This window comes from Equus quagga, chromosome 3 (genome assembly GCF_021613505.1).
Source record: "Equus quagga isolate Etosha38 chromosome 3, UCLA_HA_Equagga_1.0, whole genome shotgun sequence".
NCBI classification, from domain to species: domain Eukaryota; kingdom Metazoa; phylum Chordata; class Mammalia; order Perissodactyla; family Equidae; genus Equus; species Equus quagga.
The window spans coordinates 43,905,243-43,931,891 of record NC_060269.1 but is presented as its reverse complement, the minus strand read 5'-3'; the positions used below and the strand labels follow the sequence as shown (position 1 = coordinate 43,931,891).

Below are 26,649 nucleotides of genomic sequence, written 5' to 3'. Positions count from 1 at the left end.
AAAATCCTAAAGGGTCTATTCTTAATTATTGGCAGAACAGGAGTCTGTATAATGTTAATTAGTTGAGTATATAAGTGGTAAGATCCTAATGTAATGACCATTATCTAAGGAATAAACAAAATAATGCTGGAAGCCTCTATTAGATAATGACTCAAATGCTTCTAGAATAACATTGATTTTTCAAAGAAATATACTTTGGGCATTGACATTTTCTTTTAATTAAACAGAAAATTTTCATTTTTAATATTTAAATTGTAATATACTGTTTATTAGAATACATACTTGAAAAAAATCACATTCTTATGAATGACAGATATAAAAGAAAGAAGGACTAATTGCAGTAGTATAACAGAGGATGTTTGTCATAAAAATTGACTCAAGAGCAAAGATAGACATCAAAAGAGTCATTTCATATTTTATTCAGAGTGAAAAAGAAAGCTGAGCATAGAGTTGGAAAGTCATAGCATTTGAATGTCTGCTTATTTTTCTATTTTCAATTTTCTCAACTGACTTGAATCTCTCTTGGGAAGGTGCCTCTGAATAACTCCTTTTATTATTCTAATAGAGGAGGTTTGAAATGGAACCTTGAAACTGAAAACTTGCTTTTAAGATTCATGAGGTTTGGGGACTTTTTGTTTGTTTGCTCTTTAGTCTAAGGAATTGTAAAAATATAACCTTTATCTTAGAGAAAGCAAAGATAAATTGATTCATTATAAGCAGATATAACGTAAGTCCAAATTTGTTTAGAATGCTGCCCTAGGGTTTAGGAATTAGGACAGCTTTACATATACATAAAAAACATTCTATTTTGGTGAAAATCCAAGGTCCAGTGTAAATAAAGTAGCAAGCAGGCTTGTATCACTGAAGTTTATAATACACGTAACAGAGAGAGGTGCTCAGACATCCATCACATGTCTTCGTTGTCTCTATCTGAATAGGAACTGCGATATTGAGACAGCCCATGGACCATGTCAGCCCAGTGGTCTATGCTGTGAGAAGACACAGATGGCCTCCCAAAAAGATACTTTCACCTAAATTTATAAAAGTTCTTTGCTTATTAATAACATTTCTATCATCTAATAATTTATCTAAACCACTCTTAAACCTATTTCCATTTCTAAAATATGCCCCTTCTTGAGATAACAGATTGAAACTTCATTACTTAGTGAGTTAGGCTTCTTCTCTCATAAAAAGCACATCTATGAGAGTGAGAGCTCCACCGGGACCCCAATGAGGGAAATTTTATCTTCATGACCCTCATAGTGTCTTGCACAGTTTCTTGCATGTAAATAGTTCATAATTAATATATGCAAATTGAATATTCGGACAATTGGTTAGGACATTTTTGCTTTCTCTGCATCTTTGCCTATTGTAGACTTTTATACTGTTTTTTCTCCATATTCTGCCCTTACATTCTCTACCAAATTGAAAGATGCTACAATATTTGAATTTGATTATATATCATGCAATCTTATTAAACTTCCACATCTTTTTTGTAATGTGAATTCCTACAAAAACAGATGGTATCAAAATGTTTTGCAACAAAATCATAACCTGGTAAATAAGAGTTCAAGATAAAATTACACAATAATTTTTATCAAATCATCCATTAAACATGTCAATTATTCCAACTTTGAAATATAAATTTGGGGGCATTAAAATACTACATAGAATTCTTCATAAATATGGACGCCCTTTGAGAAGATCCAAAAATTAGCAACAAAGTAAAAGGAAAAACACAGATTAAAATCAAGATGACTTCTCTTTAAAGACTAAATTTTTGAGGGGACATTTAAATTACTTGAGTCATGTCAAAGGTTATATTCATTAAGTGAAGAGAAACTTCACTATTCCTGTTTCACTCATTTCCCAGTTGGTTTAAAGATATTTCTCAATGTATAAATAGAATAATTTTTTCCAAGGGATAAAGGATTTTAAAATGCAATCTAGAAAAAAAATGTACACAGCTGTAGTGTTTTAACCGACCTATTCAATATCTGTCTTTGTGATTCTGAATCATTTGGAAGATATATAAGTTCTCATATGTTAATCTAGACATACAAGTCCTATAAAGTGAAATCAGTCACTCTTTACGATCGGGCTTCACGTGTATTACAACATGGCTTTTTATTAACTGAGCAGGATTTTATGATGTAATTGTGGATTAATGAAATCTATAAATTATCCAAGATCTTAAAACACACATTGATGATACTACATAAAGCTGAAAGTAATTTCTTTCATATGTTAGAATTTCCGAAAGATATCAATTTTGCCCCAGTGAGTTCATTCGTCTCTCACTTGTTAGTTTACTGTTTACTTTTTTAACAAAGTTAATGAATATTTTCACAGAAAATAACTGTGTAAAATTGTAATATCTACTTAAAGAGAAAATATGTCCATTGCCTAGCATTGTTGGCGAAAGTTTCATATAAACTAAACACGACTGATATAATTGTATCTAAGAAAAAGATGGCTTCCTTTTCTGTGAAAGAAGGCAATAGTCATTTTAATTTAGCTTTATTTCTTCTTCATATACAGTAATACAGGCATTAATTTTTATACCAGCCAAATAAGTATTTTCCCCTTTAAGAAAATAATGACTTTTTAAAGGAAATAATTATAATTCTTATGAAACATACACGCTTATTCAAGAATTAGTAGGAAATACAGGGGCTGCAATGCAGACATTCTTCACCATTTAGTCTATTAATTCTTATACAGTCCACTGTCAAAAAAAATCGTGTTTACCCACTACCTTCTAAAAAAAATATCAAAATACCTTCTCACAACATCAGTGGAACATTTTTTGCTAGAATGGGGGTTCTAACTGATTTCCAAATACAAATGAGGTCCAAAAGATCTGAATAGAAATTTCCAAATGCCTGACATGACTTTACACCAGGAGTGCATTTACAGAGTTTTTAGAACTCTGCTCCCCATTGTGACAAACTCTAGATCTCACTTCTACTTCAAACATGAATAGAGACACTTTCATGAAAACCTCTCCTTTTTTCTACAATGTCTGAGGTAGTTATAACAATTAATAAGAAGATAACTTTATTTGTGAGTAGAACTTGAGCTAAAGCCTCCTAAATGTAAAGATTAGAGTGTCACAGTGTGAATAAATAACCTATATTTTCTAGTCCATTTGATTGAAATTCTATAAAAAAGCTATTAAAGACAAACGATAGTTTTCCTTCAGGATTTCACCCTTTGTCCTGATTCTTTAGCCTTTCTGTGGAACTCATAGCATGCCCCATTGCTTCATTATGGATGTCAGCAGGAATTCAAACTGTCCCTGGAAACCACTAGAGTTGGCAGATGAAAAAGAATTTTCCATAGGTCTTGTTCTATTATTCTTTGCTGTTCACAAATCTGCAATCCCTCCAGAAAAGCTTGTGTGTTTCTGAGTTACAGTCACTTACTCGAGATCAGAATTTTAAAAATTTGCTACTATACATTGGAATTTTAATTTTTAATAGTAGGGTTCTCTCCCCAAGTGAGTGTATCTGTTGTCCATTTTCTATTTAGATGCAATTTCCAACATAAACAACATACAGTTGAAATTAATCAAAGGAATCGATATTTTAAATTGTGTTCCTTGTCGCTTTCTGTATTGTGCATCATTAGAAGTCTTCAACATCTCTTTGAAAGAAGTTAAAATAATATTGACTTTTAAAGCCTCATCTTCAATAGTTTGCATAGCTATGTATATTAAACGTCAGTGGTGTTTAAATGTAAAAAACTGTAAAATTATTTTTGCAAAATGATTACAAAACAGGTTGTAGTAGGAGAAAAGCATGTAGCTTTAGTACACAGTCTGGACAGAAGTTAAGAAGTCAGTGAAGGAAAGAACAGAGTGGTTAGAGAAATAGAATGTATAAGAAAGCATTGGGGTTTCAGGAACCAAGGGAGAAAGAAGTATCAGAGGAATTTGCACAACAGTATTAAATGCAGCACAGTTCTTACAAAGCAGGAAAATACGTACAAGACATTTCCATTTGGCTAGAAGGGCATTAAGTGACCCTTTTAGGAAGGCAATTTTCACAGTTATAAGGGAGATTGGATTTCAAAGAATGAAGGAGAAAGTGGCCAGAATGGAAAAAAGTAGACTCTAGGCTAGGAAACAAATTTATAAATTTATCAGTTAAAGGAAAGGAAGAAGAGAAATAGAGATAAAGGAGAGCACTGTTAGAAGGACTTTTCAAACTTAAGGCAAATCTGAGCCTAGATTGAAAGCTAGGAAGAAGGAGCCTGCGGCAATAGAAAGACTAAAGACATTATTAAGGTATAAGTTTTAGAGCAACATCTTTGATAATTGAAAGAGACGTCAAAGACCCAAATGGAAGTGTTAGCTTTACAGAAACAGGGATAACTATTCCTCTGACACTGGGAGAATAAATCCCTGAGGATAAGAATAGAATTCTGTTGGTAAATGGAAGAGCCAAATCTACTTCCATGCTTTGTCCAATACTGGAAGTGTTTTAGTTTTAATGGGATTCTCCCAATAAAAATCACTTTCGTTAATGAGAATTTTGAAATAGATCATTAATTATCTTTTCAACATACTTGAAAAGTTTTTGAATTAGGTTACTTACAAGGGAGCAAAATACCTAAAAGATAGGTCTATCTTGTTCCCATTGCAGGGGCTTTAATTGCTACACTTATGACAGGCTTTGGTATGTGGTAGTCACAAAGCATATATATCAAGAAAAATTACATTTACATTCCAATACACAAATTCATTTTTAAGGGTATGAGCTGAGAATGAGCTCTAAAACACAGATAAAAACAATACAATAATGAAAACACACAAAAGGGCTTTGAAACTTGGTTCTTATTTCTAATTTGAAACTAGTTTTTCTCTTCATTTGCCAACAATAGTATCACAAAAATGGAAGAAATAATAAGAAAAGTAAGAAAACTCAAAAGGTGTTTAGTATTTCAAGTGCAATTATGTCTGATAAAATCCCTAGACCTCTTCTGAGTCTTTTTAAATCACTTTCGTAAATAAAAGTTTATCTCATCATACGAAAAAGGTAAAAGACTATTTACTTTAAAGTTTTTCTTTAAGTTTAAAAAGAAGCTCATTATTTTCCCTGATGGAAAAAAGACTTCCACAGTGCAAATGAACAGAAGGGAAAATTAGGAAGTTGTGGTGTACCAATAAGGATTTTCAGAGAGCTTAATTCCATCAATTTAACACTTCTTACCTAGCATATGGCTAGAAAACATGAGTTTTTGCTCATATAATGATTTTCTTTTACACAATCAAAAAGTACATTTACTTCATGTAAAAAATTAATAGTAAATATTTTAATGAAGTCAATAAAAATATTTTCTTAGACATTCCTCTGATCATTCCTTAGCTTTATTCAGATTTGATGTTTAATACCATAATTCTTTGGATTTAAAGTAAAAAAAAATATTCAAATTGTTGATTCCATGAAGTCATGAATCAAGTCAGTGGAAAATATTTTTGGAATCATTAAAATCAGATGTATGAGGTAATTAAAAACATTTTATATGAAATCTCACAATATGTTTTTCTCCTTTTTTATTAAAATGTAATATAGCTAATTTATAAAGGATTACAGTTTTTAAAGTATTTTACAGAAATGTGGTTTGATTTGTTTGTTTTCATGAGGATTTTTCTATATGATTAATCTATCATTTTAAATAAAACCAATTCTCCAATAATATTAACAAGGCTCACATTAAACTGTGTTTCTAGCAGTAAACTGGTGCGATTTCTCAGCTTCTTAAAGATTGAAATGGTATTCATGAAAGATTTTAACAGCTTAACAGCTAACAGTTTTCAAATTAGCACTAGGTTAGCACTAGAATGGACCTAAAAATCACTTAGTATATTCCAAGCCATTTGTTTTAGGAGCAAAAGTCAGAAAGATTTCATACTTGCCTAAGCTAGCATAGTTTGTTAGCCTCTAGAAGAATCAGGAATAAGATCTGGATACCCAAATCTTCAATACATGTATATACACACTAAACCACAAAAATACACAAGCATAGCATTTAGATAAACAATTTTCTATTGAAAGAAAAAGCCACTTGACAATATTATAAAATTTAGAGAAATTCAGTTAAATATTTGTGTATGTTGTTGATTAGTAAACTGAGGCTTACATAGATTTCTTGCAGCATTTGAATCAACCGAAAGTAAGGCTAAGTTACATCTCAGAGCTCTCTTTGGCATTTGAAAATTACTTTCAAATGTGAAAAATAGAGGTTAATGTACTTATTATTAATAGAATCATATCCTTCTGATAATTTTCTGCTTGGAAAACAATATCTTTAAAGTTTAAAATGTAATTGTCATTTCCATATGCTTTCATTCCCTTACGAATGGTAAAGGATATCAACAATGAATGTCCTACTAACTATATCTTATGTATTGACTACATGTGCACACATATGCATCAACGTGATGTGATAACGTGAGAGGAGGAGCAAATAACCCCCTATGATCATATCTTTTATGTTTTAATAGAGTTACTCATTTGACTCATTCAAGGTCTATCGTGAACAAAGAATGTCTTGAGTATCATCAACGTATTTGACAAAATATCTCATATTATCCTTGTGGATTAGATGGAGAATTAGGGTTACCAGAATTAGGTGGGCTTATGTTTAAAATATCAATCACATCCAAAGAGTATTGGTTATTATTTATTAACATGCCAATGCTGACTTAAAGGGAAAGTTTTGTTATACCACTAATTCCGTACATAGCCCCATTGTGTTCAGTATTTTGGTCAATTTAGATGAAGATATAACTGGCAAATGCTTCAAAGTCACAGATATTTTTATGATAGATAATAGAACCAATATTTCAATTTTATGAGCTGAGACAAATAAGCCAAAAACCAAGGTGAAATTTAACAGGGATGAATGCAAAACCTGGCATATGGCTTCAATCAACTTCATATTCACAGAATGAAAGACATGAGGTTTACCACAATTCATATTAAACCTCCCTGGGTTTTCAGTAAACAACAACTTTAGGGCAAGCTATTAATGTGATGCAGTTACTACCAAAGCTAACAAAATTGAAGGTTTTAAATGGAATTACAGAGTCTAGATAACAAAGTTGTAATTTCAAATACCTTAAGGGTCAAGCAGGAAATATGAGTGAAACAAACAGGAATGGGCTAACAAAATGATGAGACTGTAGTGGCTGGAGAGTACATTCTCTAGTTAAAGTCATTTTTTTTCTTTCTTTATTTTTCTTAATGTAGACACTGTGTTGCCTGAAGAACACAAGTGTCCAAGTTGAAATTGGACTGAAATCCAAATTTTCAGATACTGGTTAAGATCCTCTAGAGTTAGACCAAGTCATACCCCATATCTAGACACCACACTTGAAGAATTACACTATAAAACCTACATTTAAAACACATATAGATCAGGATGAAGGGTTTGAAAACATAATTTAATAAATAATGGTTGAGATGATTCAGAATTCTTAGGCTAGGTGTTGAGACAATTTAAGGAAGAGATGATAGTTATTTTTAGGTATTTGATGCATTTGTCATATGAAAAACAAAGCAATTACTAAAGTCAGAATTAGGACCAATGAATGAAAATACTTAAGAGGAAAGCTTTAGTTTCAAAGAACTTTCTGAAAACTATAAAAAGAAAAACTGTAATAAAATAGAATTGAATGTTAAGAAGAGTGGCAAGTTAACATTCGGAAAGCATATTCAAGAATAGTTTGGATGGTTAATTCCTCATAAATGTCATAATATTCCCAAAATGAACAGAATTTGAGAGGTAACCCAAGCCCTATGTTTAAAGATGAGAATGCTGATGCCATCAGAGATCACCAGATAGCAAAAGGAACTTATCTGCAATGTGAGAGTTTGCTTCTAAAACATTTGAGCTTCTTTATCCAACCTCAACAACACATCTATAGGAATAGGGCATTTAAGTGTGGATTTTTTTTAAGCAATCAAAAGAGGTATGCAATTATGGGCATACCTCTAGTAGTCTTATGGGTGCTCACATGTATGTGACAAACCACATTTCTCTTGCAGTTTTGAAAATTCTCTTCGTTTTTGATATTGAGAATTTGATTATAATATTTCTCAGTGTACACTTCTTTGGGTTCCTCCTATTTAGGATTCTTTATGTTTCATGAACCTGGATGTCCATTTCTGCCCCAAGATTTGGGAAGTTTTTGGCTATTATTTCTTTAAATAAACTTTCTGCCACTTTCTCTCTCTCTTCTCCTTCTGGGACTCCCATAATGTGTATACTGGTCCTCTTGATGGTATCTCACGGGTCCTTTAGGGTGTCTTCACTCGTTCTCATTTTTTTTTTTTTTTGCTCCTCTATTTGGATAATTTCAAATGATTTGACTTAAGTTTTCTGATTCTTCCTTCTGCTTAATAGAGTCTGATGGTGAATCCCTCTAGTGAACTTTTCAATTCAATCATTGTATTCTTCATTTCCAAAATTTGTTTGGTTCTTTTTTATATTTTCTATTTCTTTCTTGATATTCTTGGTTTGTTCATGCATCATTTGCCTGAGTTCCTTGAGCATCTTTGTGACAGTTATTTGGAATTCTTTGTCAGGTAATTCATGTAGCTCCATTTTTTTTTTTTTAAGTGTTGCTTTCTGGAGATTGTTTTTCCTTTGATTTTTCTGTTTTTTCATATGGTTTGTAAATTTGTGTTGGGATCTCTGCATTTTTAAAAACAGCCATCTTTCCTAGTCTTTATGGACTGGCTTCAAATAGGGAAAGACCTTCACCAATCAGCTCAGTTAAACACTCTGAAGGCCTCTCAAACCTTTTCTGTGAATGTGTCTTCTTTGGCGTATTTTTTTTGTGTGTATAAATTCCCAATTGGATGGATTTGCCAGGATTTTTTTTCAGGAGCTTATAATCTCTTGCTCCCTTTGGTGTTTGTCTCCAGTACTGCAGGTTCTCTGGACCTGGCATAAGCCACTCAGCTCTCTTGTTCCCAGTAGCCCCCAAGTTTGAAGAGTATGCTGGGTCCCATCAGCACCCCAAGTCAGGCAAGATAGAGACCAGTCCCTTGGGAAGCCCACCAAAACCTGGAACATTGAAAGCATGCTCCACTCTTCTCTTCCCTCCACCAAGGGAGTTTCCCCAAACTGTATTGGACTTTGTCTGTGTACCACAGGTCCTTTGGAGCAGTAGCAAGCTGTCCAGCTCTCTTTTGTTCTCAGCAACTCCCAGGCATCTAGCATATGTTGGATCCCATCAGTGCTCTGAGAGAGGTGAGACAGAAACCAGTTCCTCAGGCAGCCTGCCAAAAAGCCAAAGCATTGAACCCACACTCCAAGTTTTCCCTCCCCAGAGGGAAGCTAGGAGTTGAAAGGTTTCTCCAACTTTTCTGCACTGAGCTGGAGGGGAGGGTCTATGGTGAGTGAGTGTGTGCTAGTCCAAAACTTTGCCTTTGTTCTTAGCGTTCCCAAACCTGGTGCCCTTTTCGTCAGTGCTTAGATTCAGGCAAAATAGAAACCAGTTCCTCTGAAAAGTCTGAATGTGGACATACAATCCAGTCTTGTCTTTCTTTCCTCAGGAAGAAGTTAAGAAATGCGTGTTTCCTCCCAATTGCAGTGTGCTGTGTCAGAGGAGGGTCTAAGGTGAGTGAGTGCCATGAATTTTCCTACAGGGTTTCATGTCGCTGGTTTCACAGTCACTTAGTATGTAAGAGGTTATTAACTGGTTTCTGGATTTCTCACTAAAAGAATTGATCATCTTGTTGTTGTTGAGTCAGTGTCTCTGTGGGAAGCAGCACACCTAGGGCTTCCTATTCCACCATCTTGCTGACATCACCCCTCTGACTCTGTTTCTTTAAATCAATCTTAAATACCATTTTTTGGGATCCTGCTTGATTTTTTCAATTGGCATTTTCTCTCTAAAATCTCATTTCTCTATGAAAATAAGCAGCCACCTTTACTAGCAACTTGGTTTTATTTTTTGGTGAGGATGATTGGCCCTGAGCTAAAATCCATTGCCAATCTTCCTCTTTTTACTTGAGGAAGATTGTCCCTGAGCTACCATCTGTGCCAATCTTCCTCTATTTTGTATGTGGGATGCTGTCACAGTACGGCTTGATGAGCGGTGTGTGGGTCGCACCTGGGATCCAAACTGGTGAACCCTGGGCTGCCGAAGCAGAGTGCGCAAACTTAACCACCATGCCACCAGGCTGGCCCTGCAACTTGCTTTTGATAATTCAATATGATATGGAGCAAAATTAAATTCTGGAAACATAAACTGTAAATTACTGTAGTACTGTTTTCCTTCAAATATCATGTCTAGTTAAACAATTCTCAAAACTTTACCAACAATAGTTATATTTAGTTCAGATTTTGATTCCAGTATATTTAAGTGATTGTACATTTCTATTTCTCTTCTCTACAGAGCTCAGGGATTGTGTTTATTACCATGGCAACTAGTTAAAAACATCCAATAAAGACAGGCATGATGATTTTTTTACTTAAACACAAAAATAAATGAATTGACCACTAAGTCATCTAAAGTACCTGTACAGGTTTATACTCATATTCATCTTCTCTGAAGCATCAAAGAGTTTTCAAATGAGAGACTAATCTCAAATTTCCTCTAATGTCTGAACCTTTTCTGCTAGAATAATTGTCCTCATGATCTGATGGTAGTGTGAAAAGGAGGATTTTCTCTTTAATATGGACAATAATACAAAGTCTCCTGTAATCTGATTAGAGTCGTTATCCATACAGTGGATAATGTGAGCTCTCGTCTCCTCTTTGTATCACAAGCCTGGTCTCTAAATAAAATGAGAAGATGGAGAGCACACTGACATTTGCTGAGCATTGCCATGGAAAGAGCAGAATGACCAAAATAACATATTTACCCTGGGAGAAGCTACCACTTTGCACAATAATCATAATTCAGCAAGTAGACACACCCTTTTCTTTCTCTTTCAATAGCACTTTGATCACAGAAAACACAATTCAGTATGGTCTCTCACACATTTATTTATATTCCCATGAACTTGGGAACTACTAAATGAACTGCAAGGTCTTTAAACTGAACACTAATTTTTAAAGAAAACATTGGCAAGATCTTCTAAAATTTTGACCTTTCCTATGCTGTTAAACCAGCTACATTTCGCTGAAATGAGAGAATTCAGGCTTTCCCCAGGCAGCTTAGGCTAAACGTAGCCTTAAAGTCTATAAGAAGTGAATATGATCCTCAGATGTTTTGCGGAATAAGAAAAATTAAAATATCAGAGAAAGAAAAACTGCCAACCAGAGAGGAAATGATTTCAGCTTATCTTGGATCATTTAGAGAAGCCTAGGGCATGCTGAGCTGTCAGCTATTCACATTGTTATGCAATAATCAAGCTCCCCCAAAAAACTAGGGAAGAAAAATTTGTAATAATATGACTAACTGTGCCATGAGTGATGCACAACATATCCATACAGTGCTGTTTATTGTTAATTTATTCACAATCAGCATGTATTTAGTATTTTAGAAACTATTTAAATAGTTAAGCATGAGTGAAAAGTCAATAAAGGGTCTATTTTTATATTGGTAACTTTCTACATATATAAACATACATATGGTTATACTCACTTCATCTCCAAAATATTTGAAAGATATAACATGTATGTGTATTCGTATATAGAAAGCTAGAAGTATATATACATAGGTTCATAAATACAAAACTAGACATATATGTAGATATTTCTATCTGCATAGAAATAGGTGATATATAGAAAACTGTGGCATAGATATCATTAGCTATACCAGAAATAATGACATAAGTATGAAGAACCAACACAAATTAGTGAAATCTGTTCTATAAAATGTTAATAACGAAATCATGCTGTATTATTGCTAAACGCAAGCAGTAAGTGGAACAAGATGTATCTTTAATGAAACAGCACTTGATTTAGTTCTACAGAGAAGCTGTTTTAGTGGCTCAAACATTTTTATTTGTAAATATATTTCAATCGATGCTTTAATATGTAAATATAAATAGGTGTATCTTACCCCACAGAAGGAGTTGAAAAAAGGTTGCTGCCTTTAAAAGGATAATCTAAATTACTATAATTCTCTGGTAACTCTGATTATTATATAGTAAGTCGTATATATATGATCATACCATATGATCATAAATCATATACAGTCATGTGTTGCTTAAAGACAGGAATTCATCCTGAGAAATTCGTCTTTACGCCATTTCATCATTTTGCGAACATCATAGAGTGTACTTTACACAAACCTAGATAGTATAGCCTCCTGTACACCTAGGCTATATGGTACTAATTTTAAGGACCATTGTATGTGCAGTCCATCATTGATCGAAATGTTGTTATGTAGTGCATGACTGTATATAAAAGGAAAATTTCAAACTAGTCCTTTCACTCAGGTAAGGAAATTTGCCTTAATACTATTTATCTATACTATTTGTGAGCTCTGCGGAAAGTCTACAATGCTGGGTCACAAGAGTATAGTTTCATGGATTATTATCAGACTAAATTTATCTTCTGAGAATGGAATAATTAACTTCATTAAATAAGAAGGGGAATACCTTTATTTTGACAATGTTTTAGAATCTCTTCCTTCCAACGTCAGCATAATTGAAGCAGACCACTTGTTCATAAGATACGCTCTGTCCCTCATCCTCCCAGAGAAGAGAACCAGAAGAAATAAACAGACTGCAGTGTGGGGGATTTAGGATAGGCAGGAAGAAGTATTTCCTATTTGCAAGTTAAAAATTGCATTTCATGGATTGACAAGCCAATGATAGGTTTATATATAAAGCCATTTCCTATCCCCCAAATCTAAGTTTCTGTAGGAATGTAACGTATATAGATCCTTTAAAATAATTTTCTTGTCAGATTCATCTGTCCTCTTTTACTGAGAAAATAAATTATCAAAATGTGAGTCTAAAAATAGTGGTTTATAATTGAAAGCCTAATTCTTTCTTAATTATAGGTATGCTACAGTGGCACTATAATTAGGGATGATCAGCAGCTCCAATATGAGTCAGACTCTATCATTCACTGTGTACAAGGATATACATGGGTTCCATAAGCAGAAAACCCTGGAAAATGGATATGCAGGGTCTTTTTCCTCACACCTCTTGGTGGCTACAAGACTGTCCTCCATTTACTGTTTCTCTCTAGCAGAACAAAGTAAATATTTCGTTCATGTTTGTTTTACTGATTATCACTGAAGGAATATCAACATTTTAAGTTAGAAAATTTACAGCTTAAGCTGGAATTCTAAAACTAAAGCATACTCACCGACTTCACTAAAGCAATAGTGATATAACACAGTCGATTATTCGATTATTTACCTGAAATCTGAAAATACTTTAGATTTAAATTGAGCAATTGCGTGACCTCAGGACAAAACAGATGGACCCCTATAAACCAGATGAAACATTCATCTTATAATTTGATATAAGGTGTTTTTATCTCAATAAAGATACACTTTTAGGAAATACTAGTTGATATTAAGACAAAAGACTAGAGGTTCAGAATTCTGAATTGTTTTAAAACTGGCTATTTAATCTCTAAATGGTCTTAAACGAGTTATTTTTCATTCTTTAGCTAGTTCTATATCTTCAAAATTTAGACAATGACCTAACTTCTCAAATCAATTTCTCCAATGACTAAATCCAAAGTTCTTGTGTGATAAAAACAGAAAGTTGGCTTGATAAACTCTGTGATTGTAGAAAATTTAAAGCAATACAAATAATAAAATCTCTAGTCATAAACAACCTAAGACAGAAAAAGCTATCAATAAAGCCAAATTAGGCTATATTAGGGAACACAGGACAACTTTTAGGACTTCAAATATTAGTAAATTGTATAAATGGTAAAAGCTGTTTTTTTCCCAGAGGTAATTAGCTAACTCGGGTCTGAAAGTAAGCATAACAGATGGCCAGAGAACAAAGAATACAATACATGTCTTCAGTCTGGCTTCAGCCTACTCCATCTATATGGCCTTTCCTGGCAAACGGGGCATCACGATAATCAATTTACCAGCTCTCATCCTGTCCTGAATCCACCTTACAGGAGCCCCAAACGTGCCTAGAGCTAAAGGATAGTTGAGAGAGAGGATGACCCAAAACGTGTGGTGAATATTAATTTTAAGGATAGAAGCAAGGAGAATTTACTTTACAATACTTTCCACTAGAGCTTAGAAATTCAACCAGACTATAGCTAACAGGCAGATTGTAGTATACCCTAGAATTTATTGGAAAAAATGTTAATGAAAATAATTACATTTTACTTTTGTAGTGTCTATGAATCAGCTTCATCTTATTGAATATATTTTAAATAACACTCTATAAAGAGAATCTTTTTTTCAAAAGGGCATCTTATTTAACCTCCATATATTAACGCAATAAACTCAACATGGAAAGGTATGAGACAGGATGGATACAGCTGAAAAGCCACAGCATCATAGCAAACATTTTTGGGAGTCAAAAGCAAAAATAATGTTGCCCTCACTATTATCATTATGGTATCCAATTGTCAAACATTAATACAGTTATCAAAATTACTCAAGATTTAGCATCTTTTTTTTTTTTCGATGAAGATTAGCCCTGAGCTAACTACAGTCAATCCTCCTCTTTTTACTGAGGAAGGCTGGCCCTAAGCTAACATCCATGCCCATCTTCCTCTACTTTATACGTGGGATGCCTACCACAGCATGGCTTTTGCCAAGCAGTGCCATGTCCACACCCAGGATCTGAACTGGCGAACCCTGGGCTGCCTAGAAGCAGAACGTGCAAACTTAACCGCTGCGCCACAGGTCCGGCCCCATAGCAGCATCTTTTTATTTAATGCAACTTCAAGAAACAAAACTTTCGTGTATATAATTTCCCAAATCACAAACATGTCACATATTTCAATGGAGGAATTAACATGGCAAGCTCCTATTCACCTGGGCGATGTGTGCTGTTATGCTAGCTTCCCTTTACTGGTACAAACAGAAAAAATAGTGTGGCTTTTAAGTTCTTTTGAGCCCTTACCCTTCCTTCTCTAGATAAGGAGAAGCTGACTACAAAGCTACAGGCACTGAGACCTAGCCAAAATGGATTCAACAGCTCCTTTCGAAGGAATGTTCAGACCTATAATTCTCTAACATTACATAAGCAAATAGGGAAGTGACCAAAACAAAGCAGGAGAGCAGTGAAATAAAACCAGAGGCCTTTCTTTGCAAGGAAAAACTGAATGGAAAGAACCCTTTAGGAGTAAAAGCTCAGAACATTTATTAGCTGCCTGAATTTGGTCAAATCCCTAAATTTACCTGAGCTTCAGTTTAATAATGCATAGCATGCAAACAAAGATCATAGCCCTGACTATCAGACAGAAATATAGAGAGATTCAAAGAGATCATGCGTAAGCAACTGTTTGGGGAATCTATAGTAATAAAAGTTATCAGTTTGCCTAAATACTCAACATAACTTCTCTATTACTCTAGGGAAGGTAAGCTCCACAATCTTCTAAAGGTAAATGGCACACCACAAATTATGTTGGCAAGTATATGTATACATATACATAAATTTATATATATATATAAATAAATAGACTGCACATTGGAACCAGGGTCTCCATGGGGTTAGTGCATTGAAACACAGAAGTAGCAGCAATCTTTGCCCAGAGTCATCTAGCCTTCTCATCTTGTCTCCTGGGGAATGTGAGTGTCCTGACCATGAAATCTTGGCATCTTGGTGATTACAGCACCACGTGATTATGGTGCTTCTATGATTGACTGAGCTGAGGTACCCTGGAAAGCTCTGGGGACATGAATGTGCAGTAGTTGAGAGTAATGGGTACTACTGTTGTCCAGACAAGCTAATGACAGTGACACTCAACAGATGTATAGTTACCAGGAAGAGCGTCTGGAAACAATTAAGATTATTTTAGTCAACACAAGTAGCACTAAATAAACTGTACTATATCAGGTTCCTGCCACACTCACAGATCTCATTTACATCAAGAGGGAGGAATACTAACGAAATAGATAGATGAAATAAAAGCAAACCCTATTGGGACACAAATAATAAAAAATGCTTCAAAAATACACTTCTAATTAAGAACCATGCAATGTTCTAATTTATTTTAATAGATTCATTGCTCTGACCAAGCTAGAGCCCTATGTTACATTAAGAGTATTTATACACATACCACACACACATTCAGAAGGGACAATACATTGTTGTTAGTAGCAAATCTATATTATAACATTCATATGTAGAATTGCATTAAAGTCAAAGTAGCTGTGGACAGATCGACCACACTTCTGCACCTAAATCGCAGCGTGATGGAAGCATCAAGGTCCTGCAGACCACACATGTCCAGGTTATCCTCTGTTATCAGCTGTGATCTGCCCCCTACTATTTTACCCCCCATAATATCTTCAGCCCAACTGAAGTTATTTGGAAAAGACACCAGAGGCAATGTAGTATGAGATGGTCTTCAAATTATAATCTACTACTGCAACTGAAATTTGAAGTCCTCATCCTAATTCTGGAGTAAATTGGCCTAGATCTCACTCAAACAAACTCAGACACATTCAAAGATATTTGTGGATTATCAGAGTTCATCATATGTCATATATATTGTCTTAATACCTAAGTTTATCAGCTGTATTTAAACATTTTAATCAAATGAGTTTTTATATGGAGATAATAGTAAAATGAAAGAAAATTATACTAACGTCAGTCCATCGGGCTTGTCCTATAAACAGAGCCCATAAGAAACAATATTTTTGAAAAACTAGAATACATTTAATAGAAATTATAATTATGCTACCAATTTTAAAAACCCTTTGTTAGTCTTTTCTTGGAGGGTTTGACAGAAAATTCAGAATTTTCACAGGTGAACATAATCTGTTTCCTGACATAGAGCTAACCTAACTGATTTGAAAGCAAGTTTTCAACTGTAAACTAGTAAGATAGATGGCAGTCATATTTATTTAAAACAAAAATAACACCCTTTTGTTTTAAAAATAATAATTTAAACTTAACTATACCTTACTTCAATTTTGTTCCAAAAGGACAATCAATTTTTATAAAACTAAGATTTTATTGCAGCATTGTGTTTTTCTCCTAAGGAATTAGGAAACAGAAAATAAATAGAAATACAGCTAGGGATAGGGATATGAAAAGGAGGGGAAGAGAGCAAGGTCAAGAACAGATGTAGAGTTAGAGACAGAGATGGAGGTTACTTTCACATGACATCTTTGTATAGACTATAGGCGGGGGCAAGAGGGGATAAGGTTAAAATAGGTGAAATCTTAAGAACAAAATCGGAAGTTACAAAGCAGAATCTCTTACCCTGAAAAACTCTTTAGTGGAGCCAGAGTCTAATGTTCCATAAGCAATTTCTGTTTGCTTAGAAAGATCCTCAGCACTTTCGATGGGAGACACCATCCTCTCTACAGTCAGGAAGGCAGCTAAGTTAGCCGTGTAGGAGGAGATTATGATCAGGGTAAAGAACCACCACACACCTCCAACAATGCGCCCAGAGAGGGATCTAATAACAAGTATGAAATGGATTTGTAAAGTGAAATGAATGACCTAATAAAAAACAAGTTAGCAGTATTACGCAAATATTGACTTACATGGGAATATTTAACTTTATACTTTTCAATACAAATACTAGTTAATGAAACTGGAAATTATTAAACATTCTGGGCAAGGAGTACAAATTAGCTAGATTTGATGAGATACTCAGAGGCCAAAACTTCAGATTCCTGAGACTCTTTCATAGTTATAATGCCCAAATTGTTTACGGTATGAAATCTCGTAATGAAACAATTTTAAGAAATGTGCAGATCATTTATCCAACGCTCATTCTACTTTATCCATTTGTGACACATGTAAACATAAACAAGAAAATCTAAGGTTGCCAGTAAAACTCAGAACAATATCGACAGATAAAACCAAACATTAAAAATAAGAGTATGCACCATAGCTGTAGCTTTAAACACTGAAGAAACTCTCCCTTTAATTCAGCCAATGAAGTTCCAAAACCCTCAAAAAAGGTCCAAAATTTAAGTAGGCTTTTGTGTATGCAAAAACATGGGTTTCAGATACAGTACAGGATAGAAGATGGAAAAAGATGATAATACAAACAAAGGGATGACACAAAATATAATTCTTAATGAACAAAAGTCTGATGCTTCAGGCAAGGACTGCTACAACCCTGTTCCTTTGTGCTCCTGCTTAAGAAAAAAAGAAAACTCAAAGAAAACAAATTAGACATTTAAAAGTTTGCCAAAAAAATGTTTGAAATATAATAAAATAACGATATTTCCATGACCATATATTCTTACATAAAATACTTTTCAAAAGCTTAATAGATTTCCAATAATTTACTTTAAACCCTAGGTAGATAAATATAGATATGTAGATATAGAAATATATATATATATATACTGTATTATTTTGAAAGGTTGGGTGGGATTCTACATATAAATGCATTTGAGTAATATTAACAAACCAATATAATAAGTTTTTCTTTTTTGTTAATAACTCTCCTATATCTAACAACTAGACTTGCTACAGTGAAGAGGCAACATTTTGAAAAATTTAAATCATAAAATTTGGCAACTTATGGCTTAAATTAATCTCCTGCCAATTAACAGTAAGAAAGATAGCTTTTGAAAAAACACAAATACTATATCAAATTATTAGGTAATACTTGTAGAATAAACTACTCAAAAAGTCAAGAAAAAGGGGAGAAGCTAATTTAAAAATAAAGATTTTGTAGATAAAAATATCTGTTGCTAAACAAAAAGTGAAAAAGAGAGTGAAAGCAATGAAAAACAAAAAGAGTATAATTAAGAGCCTTTATCACAGTCTCCGAGAGATGCAAAGAATCAAATAAATATGATAAAACGGAAAAAGTTAAACATTTCTCACCTACATTCTGAAAAGGGTATTAAATGCACTTTAAATTTGGGAAATCCCTTATGTAGACTCAGCCACTCTCAAAATGTTCACTATCTGTTCCATCACCATGGAAGGCATCATTATAAGACATGAACCCCGTATTTAAGAGGGCAGATTCAGTACCTGCTCAGGTCCCTTAAAACAAGAACTGATTACATGGTAATTGCTTTTGACATTATACATGGCATGTTAATTTGCAATATATTTGAGAATCATTTTTATAATTCCTTCTGTTCCAGTTGTAAAGTAAATACAAGTTAAAGACATAAGTTGTTCCTCTGCTCCAGTGCTTAAATCAGATTTGATGAGATTAACTATGCCAATTTATTTAAAGTTGTACAAGATATCTCAAAAAGTTTATTAGACTTATGCATCATTCGAAACAGAAAATTCTTGAGCAATTTATTATTTACTTGTAAATGTTTTCAAAGGATTGATTGATGCTTCTAGAAGAGTTCCTGAGAAGTTTTGTGCAGAGCGGCAAATACAATGTCATGTTTTACAGTGGCAGACAAAATGGTTTCTCTAATTGAAAACAAAACTTTCACCTCTCAGCATCTGCACTAAAGGAGCAAATAAATGGACATATTCTAGCACTTCTTTTTAATTTCTATGAAATAATTATTTTAAGAAGGCTATTTTTTTCATTCATTTGAATCCTTTACAGATATTGGGGGAAAAAGAGAACCAAGCAGGAGAATAAAAGTCAATTTTACAGTATTTTGCTTTCATAATGTTTGTGATTCTAGTCTTCAGAAAACTATAGTTGCACATTCTAAACTTACTTTCAGGCCAATGATCAATTCAATTCAATAAATCATTCAAGAATAAAATTTAAATTTGTTCTATTAATATTAATAATATAGTTCCATATCATATTTTACTGGGAAAGACATGATAAATATCTTTTAAAATACTTAAAGAGCATCTCTAAAGTGATCTGTGCATTTCATGTATTATTATTATTGTTTTTAGACACTAAGCTGTCCTAGTGTCTTCTAAACTGGGGTGACCATCATTGCACTCTAAAAAAGATAGTTTGCCTCATTAAAAAAAATCATTAAATTTACCAATATTACGTAGTGTGTTCAATTTTTAAGGCATGCATAATATAAAGTGAAAGAAATGCATGTTTAAAATGTTTTAATAAAGTGAATTTTGGTCACGTATATTCTGCGGTAACAAAAAAAATCAATTGAGAACGAGCAAAAACTATGCTCTCTAAAATCTATTTATCCTACCAGGAAATAAAAATTATTACACGTGAAATTGTAGTGAGTCATGACTCATGAATAAAGTCAAAAGCACAGGAAAAAGGCCATATTTTAGGAAACAGGCCTGCTGAAAATTAGAAGTTATCTATATGTCATGGTGGACCCTGGGATAACACGGATTATTAAATGTGCCTGTGCTCCAGCCTCTATGTGTAAAGATGTTTTCTGCTCCTTGAGAAGCTCTAGACATCAAAACAACATCCCTCAGAGCCATGATATGCATGAGGAGCAGGGCAACCAAACCCGAGGGTCTCTTTGTGGGAACCCAGGTCAATATATCCTACTTGATAAAGAACCTGCATACCCTTCTTCCTACTTATTCAAAAGGCAGACAGTTTATGTCACCCTAGGATAACTGCCTTACATCTCAGGACTAGGGTAACATTATACTTCAGTAGCCTTCTTACCAAAGATGAATCATTTCATTATTATTTATGGACTGGAATATTCTCTGAGATCCCAATATGGTTAGTATTTTCCTTCCTCAATATTAGAAACTTCTCTTTCTATCTTTAACTTAAATCAGATAAAATAAACATAGAGGTAAAACTATGAATCTTATATATTTTTTCAGAGGGCATCATAATTTTATATGTAATATTACATATAATAATTAGCATGTTAGTATATGTTATATATTAAAATTATATATATGCCATCCAAAAGCCATGCAAATACCATTGGCATATATCTAATTCAGTGCAGTTCCATAGAGGAACCACAGGGAGTCTGATGGAAGTAAGATTGTTTAGATCCATATAATTCATAAAATTAATAAAAATAGTAAAAATTAATAAAAATAATCGCTACTATCAGAGAAGTAAGCCATTGATAATTTCTGCATACATGATATATTTCCTTTATCTCACTGGATGGAGTATACAAAAAAAGATTGCAAGAGATACAAATTTTTGAGCTTCTTATATAGTTTTTGAAATTAATCACTTATTATTCCCAAAGTGCTCTACAACTAACAATATAATGAAATAGTATTAGAAAAGTCATCCCCTTTGCGGATTATTAAGGTATCCCATAGAATAAAAGGAGGGTAACAGAGCCCAAATTAAAATGTTCCTGTAGATTAATAATCATTTAAGCTTTAAATGTGAAAGCAATCCCCAAGAAAAAGTATGACTTATTCCTCTGAAGAGCCAGACATGACTATCATTCTTATTTATGTATGTAATATGAACAAAGGCAATATGTGTTTTGTGATATATTCATTATATTTAGGCATTCCAGTGAAGGAATTAACATATCATAATGAGAATAGAGGAGTATGAATTTATTCAATCGTGTGTGTGTGTGAATTACTATTCAATATGGCACAAGCTTCTGTAATCAGTCAGCCTTCATTATTACCCAGCTATGTATTTCTAGATCTTTGGACAACATGTTATCATATATTCCTTTTAATCTAGCAATCTAATTTTTTAAAAAAACCCAACTTTTAAAATATCTCTCCCATACCATTTCCATGAGCAAATAATGGGAAAATAAAAGAGATGTGATGTGTGCCAATGAAGCTTTGTACACGTTATTGCTTTTGTAGTTAATAAGTAATGTTGCCCATTTTCCCATATACAGGTCTGTGGATCAACACACAGATAACTGTAAAATGAGAATATGCAGCAAAAACACGGTACCCCTCCAAGAAGGCATGGAATGATAGGAACCTTATGCATTTTATAGCCTCTCCATGGTGTGTACAATTTCACCAGGAAAATATATGAACAATATTCGAAGAACATTGCTCAAATATTTCACAGGCTTACGCCGATGGTAAGAGTCTGTCCTTAAGAGTCTTAAACTGCTTGGACAGGTAATCGGCAGCTGGTTACTTCTTTAGAGTGAATTCATAAACACCATGAATATCCACTTGAGACCTAAAATGCACAAAGTTGAAGCAGGTGAGTAACCAACCTTGGCGAAATATCGCATCCTTGCTGCATAAAGGCACCCAAGGAAAACCAGAGACTATTAAAAATCCCAAATTCATTAGTTGATTCACTACTTTGTGTTTCTCTTCCATCTTCAAACTCCTCAGTGTGCCACTCGTAGGGGCTAAATCTGCTGACCAGGAATAAAACTACACTGACCCCAATGTAGGCAAAAACAATGCACATCCAGATCTCATAGGCTAAAGGATCAAGAAATGAAAACACTCCTGGTTTGGACTTCTGAGGCTTCTTGATCATGATAGATATCCCGAGGCTCATAAAGGGCTTTGAGAAGTCAATCACCTCTTCTCTCACAAGGGTTATAGTTAATGGAGCAATTGCAATATCAGCTTTCTGTAAGGGAAACAAAGGAAAGTAACAGTACTTGGTGTCATGGTCAGAAAGGAATCATGGTTACATTATTGGATCAAAAGGGAAAGAAAAGAAATCAGGGAAATGGCAATAATTATTTCCCTGGTAGAGTTCCAGTAAAGGATAAACAAAAAAGCAATTTGTTCTCCAAATCTCTGTCTTTTTTATAAATATGTAGTACATTCATCTGGCTTGATTATGATAATTATATCTCTACACTGCCTCTATGCCATTGCATATGGCCCATATGCTTCAAGACAGATTTAATGTCTCCCTTAACCTGCATGTTTGCTTCTGACTTCATCCTTAATCTTCAAATGTTCACAAGGAAATAAGACAGTATTCCTAGAGAAATGTGGGAAACCAACAACCTCAGACATAGGTACTTTGCAGGGAGGGAGGCATTCTGTCAACAAGAGTTCAAACTGAATGACTTTATCTGTGAGAAGAGCTATACTTACCCCATATACAAGTTCTCCAACCATCCCATTCCAAATTTTCGTGTCTGCATCCCTGGCCCCATACTTGCCATCCCCAACAATTGTCAGCTTGTACTTGAACCCACAATGTTTGGCGATTTCTGCAGCCAAGTCTACACAGTAACCCTCATAGCGCTCATTGCCTTCAAGCATTTCATGATTTTTCTTCATCATAACATATGGAGATTCCTATATGGAAAGACAGTGCTTCAGTTGATGAAAATTGCCGTGTTAATTATTTACTCTCATTGAATCAACTATTCTGGCTTAATTATTACTTGTTAGCCAGAGACATTGTAGAATGTAGATGGTGAACAATATTAAAGCATGATGCTTCTGAAAAAAGGTCCTCAAATATCTATCATTATGTTTCATTAATATAGCTCATACCTAGCCATACCAAATTAAATAAGAGACTCAAAAGCACAAACTGTTGGCATGTCCCCTTGTCATATTTGTAATTCTTGGGGCTTAGAGAGGAATAACACTGCTCAACATCTGTTTTATTCAACTCTGGATCCACTACACTCTTATTCTAGGTTAAGGCTACATCGAGCTCAAGAATCAGCATTCACCCAAAACCCTGTGTCACTGTTGCTTCAAGCATAAAGTTCATGTGGAAATCAGGTTCATGGCCGGTGACGTGCAGATTGAAAGAATCACTGCCATGGTGATGTACGGATTCTACAGGTCTCACTTCATCTATGAGATAAAGAATCCTATAATGATGCTACAAGGATAGCTAGAGAGTAGCTTCCTCCTGTAAACCTAAGAAAGAGGAAGCATGAAAAAATGATTCAACCCAGCTCAATAGTCTCCACTGGACAGTAGCACCAAGCATATTTGCGGCTTCGTGAGACAGTTCCTCTCAATGGCATGGTTAAGGCAAAACTCCTCAAATGTTTAGTGTACACTTATTAAGATATTTCCAAGTGCCAACCAGTGTTTTTATCCAAATCTCTTATTAACCTATCTATATTTTCTTCTCAATATTGTTAGGATAATGAATTCCACAAATTTACTACATCGCTGCTTAGTAAAACAAAGTAAAATTGTTTTGTCACAAAGTTATGTGCTATTAGTGAACTTCATTTACTCTGTTTCATTTCACTAATAGCTTGTCATGATGATCCGGGTCTCCCTTCCATCTATCCAAAGCCTAGATGCTCAAGATCCAGTTCAATTATTCATTCAATACACGTTTATTTAGCACCAGCTTTGTGACAACTAGTGTTGAGACTTAGGGTTAACAAGAAGGGAGATCATCTTGTCTTTAAAGAGTTCATCTTTGCTATGAAGAAAAATATGTTGAGAACATTATTAAACCATGTAACAAATGTTAAAATAGAATGCACCCAGAGTCATATGGGAATGGAAAAGTGAAACACCTGAGGAAATACGAGGAACACTCTTGCAGACTTTCTCCAGTTGTTCACCTGTGTGTGCACAGGTTATGAATCATCTGTGAAGCTAAATTTCAGTGTTGAAGAGGGCAAGGGATATTTTGGATGCTTTAGCTAGTGCTTGTGTAGTCCTTTTGACAGAGTAAATAAGATTTGCTTTGCATTTCATTGCAGAAGCAGCAACATATTAGTTACTGTCCTAAGACATACACAACAATTCTAGTTGGCAGATACTTTTCATATGAAAAAAATAAAGTAAAACAAAGGCATATGTAGCTAATTACCAGAATTGTAGTCACAACGACAGTCTTATTCTCAAGCCCAGAGGTATCATTTCCAGAAGGGAGCTCGGTAAGGGTAACAACCATTTTGTCTACTTCACTCCAGTATCCAATCTGAAAAAGGTTACAGAAGGTAGACACATGCGTAAATGACCTTTCTATTAGCAAAGCCCTTAATTATTTTCAAATTCATGTCTGAATCTGAAATTACACCCCACATTAACTAGGCTTCTTCTAAACACAGATGTGTCTTTTATATATGTGAATCTAATAGAATTGAAAGGGACTATAAAAAGAAACAAACAAAAAAAGTTCTTAAAAATAGCTTGTCTATTTACATTCACTTTTCATATTCTCCAAGAGAAATCTGTTCGGGAGTGATCATATACAAACATAAATAAAATCCAAACAATGGCATTTTAGCCCTAACAGTTAAAAGAAAGATGTTGAATTGAACAGTTACATGCATATTTACACCAGCTACATTTTATCTTCTAAACTATAAACTTTCAGAAATGGTTCTTTTTGTTCTCATTCAACTCTTTTTGGAACTTGGTCTAAAAAAAGAGTATAACAGTTCTATTTACAGTTATTTAAAGATTACATTTCACTGTTACTTACCAGAAATGAATAGATTTAATTTAGAAAAATATTCAAAATATATGTTTCTGGAAGTTGTTAAACTCTATCTCTATGAACACACATCTCCAGGACTCTTCGGAAGATGAAATGATGGGTTAGCTAACTCATTTCCTCACACAGACAAAACTCTTTAAATCATTAATCATTTACCTTTCGAGGCCCATTAGTTTTGAGCTCCATGATGTTAATCGTATAGTTTATTCTTTTTCCATTCTGATCAAACTTTATATTTCCTGAGAGACCTTCAACCTGAACCTAACGAGGAAATGGGAAAGGGGCACAGTTATAAATTGACTTCAACCCAAGATACAATCTGTACAGATTACTCTCACAGAACTCAAGTCAAGAAAACTACATTTATAAGATTTATTTTCACTCTTCAAACGCCTTTTGTGTAGTTAGGAAATAATAGTCCCTTTATATTAAACATAGGGAATAAAACAAGGATGACTAATTCAGCAGAAAAAAAATAATGACTACTGTTAAGTCACATTAACAATCATTTTGAGAGACTGACCTGTTTGAGGGCCCTTTCTATTTCTACACCTTGTCCCCAGGGGACTGCCGGGTTTGCCAGACAGTCTCCCGCGTTCCCCCTTCGGGAAATTTCAATTCTCTGTTTCCGTAGGTTGCGGAAAGCTTCAGTCATCACTTGGACGGCGTCATAGGTCAGAGCAGAAGTATACTGAAAAGTATCACACACATTTCATAAGAATGGGAGAAAATCGAGAGACTCACCACACACTGGCAATCAAGCCCGCAGTTGCCCACTATGCAATACCACATCGAAGTCAAGAATTCAGACACAATTTCTGCATCTAGAAACCTAAGAATCTAAGAAAAGTAGTATGGAATATTGGGACTATGGAATGTGCTCTTGACTCTCAACATTTTCTATTATGTTAACATCTCAGCTATTTCAGGTGAGACCTTTCATAATAATTGTGTTAACGTTTGTTTTTCTAGCTAGGTTCTCATTAGAGAGTTACCTTATGTCCTATTCTGGTGATATAATAAATTATCAAATTAACAAATAAATATTTCTCCACTGTCTAATGAGGGATTCATTTGGCAATATGGAAAGAATGCTGATTCGGTTCAGGATCTTTAGTCTCTAATTCAATCCTAGTGATGCTCACACACATCTGCAGTGGTCTTTGGAGTGTTTATTTGTTTTTAAGTTCCTACAGGTGATTAAGGTAACCATGTAGAAGAGCCAGCAAACTTCATAATTTCTAACCCTCCCGCATGCTTCAACAGCCTATGATGAGACTGGATCCAAACTTTTGGTATTCAGAT

General features: G+C 34.1%; 1 protein-coding gene across 1 annotated transcript in view; it reads right to left on the bottom strand.

The window, feature by feature from the left end:
• GRIA2 (glutamate ionotropic receptor AMPA type subunit 2) overlaps positions 1–26,649 on the bottom strand; it is a 138,797-nt gene that overhangs the window by 4,012 nt on the left and 108,136 nt on the right. The window contains exons 7-12 of the mRNA XM_046656749.1: positions 25,868–26,035; positions 25,501–25,605; positions 24,712–24,822; positions 23,007–23,213; positions 22,157–22,527; positions 17,340–17,538 (exon numbers count right to left, since the gene is read on the bottom strand). Coding sequence (XP_046512705.1) covers positions 17,340–17,538; positions 22,157–22,527; positions 23,007–23,213; positions 24,712–24,822; positions 25,501–25,605; positions 25,868–26,035 — 1,161 coding nt within the window. The remainder of the gene's footprint in view (positions 1–17,339; positions 17,539–22,156; positions 22,528–23,006; positions 23,214–24,711; positions 24,823–25,500; positions 25,606–25,867; positions 26,036–26,649) is intronic.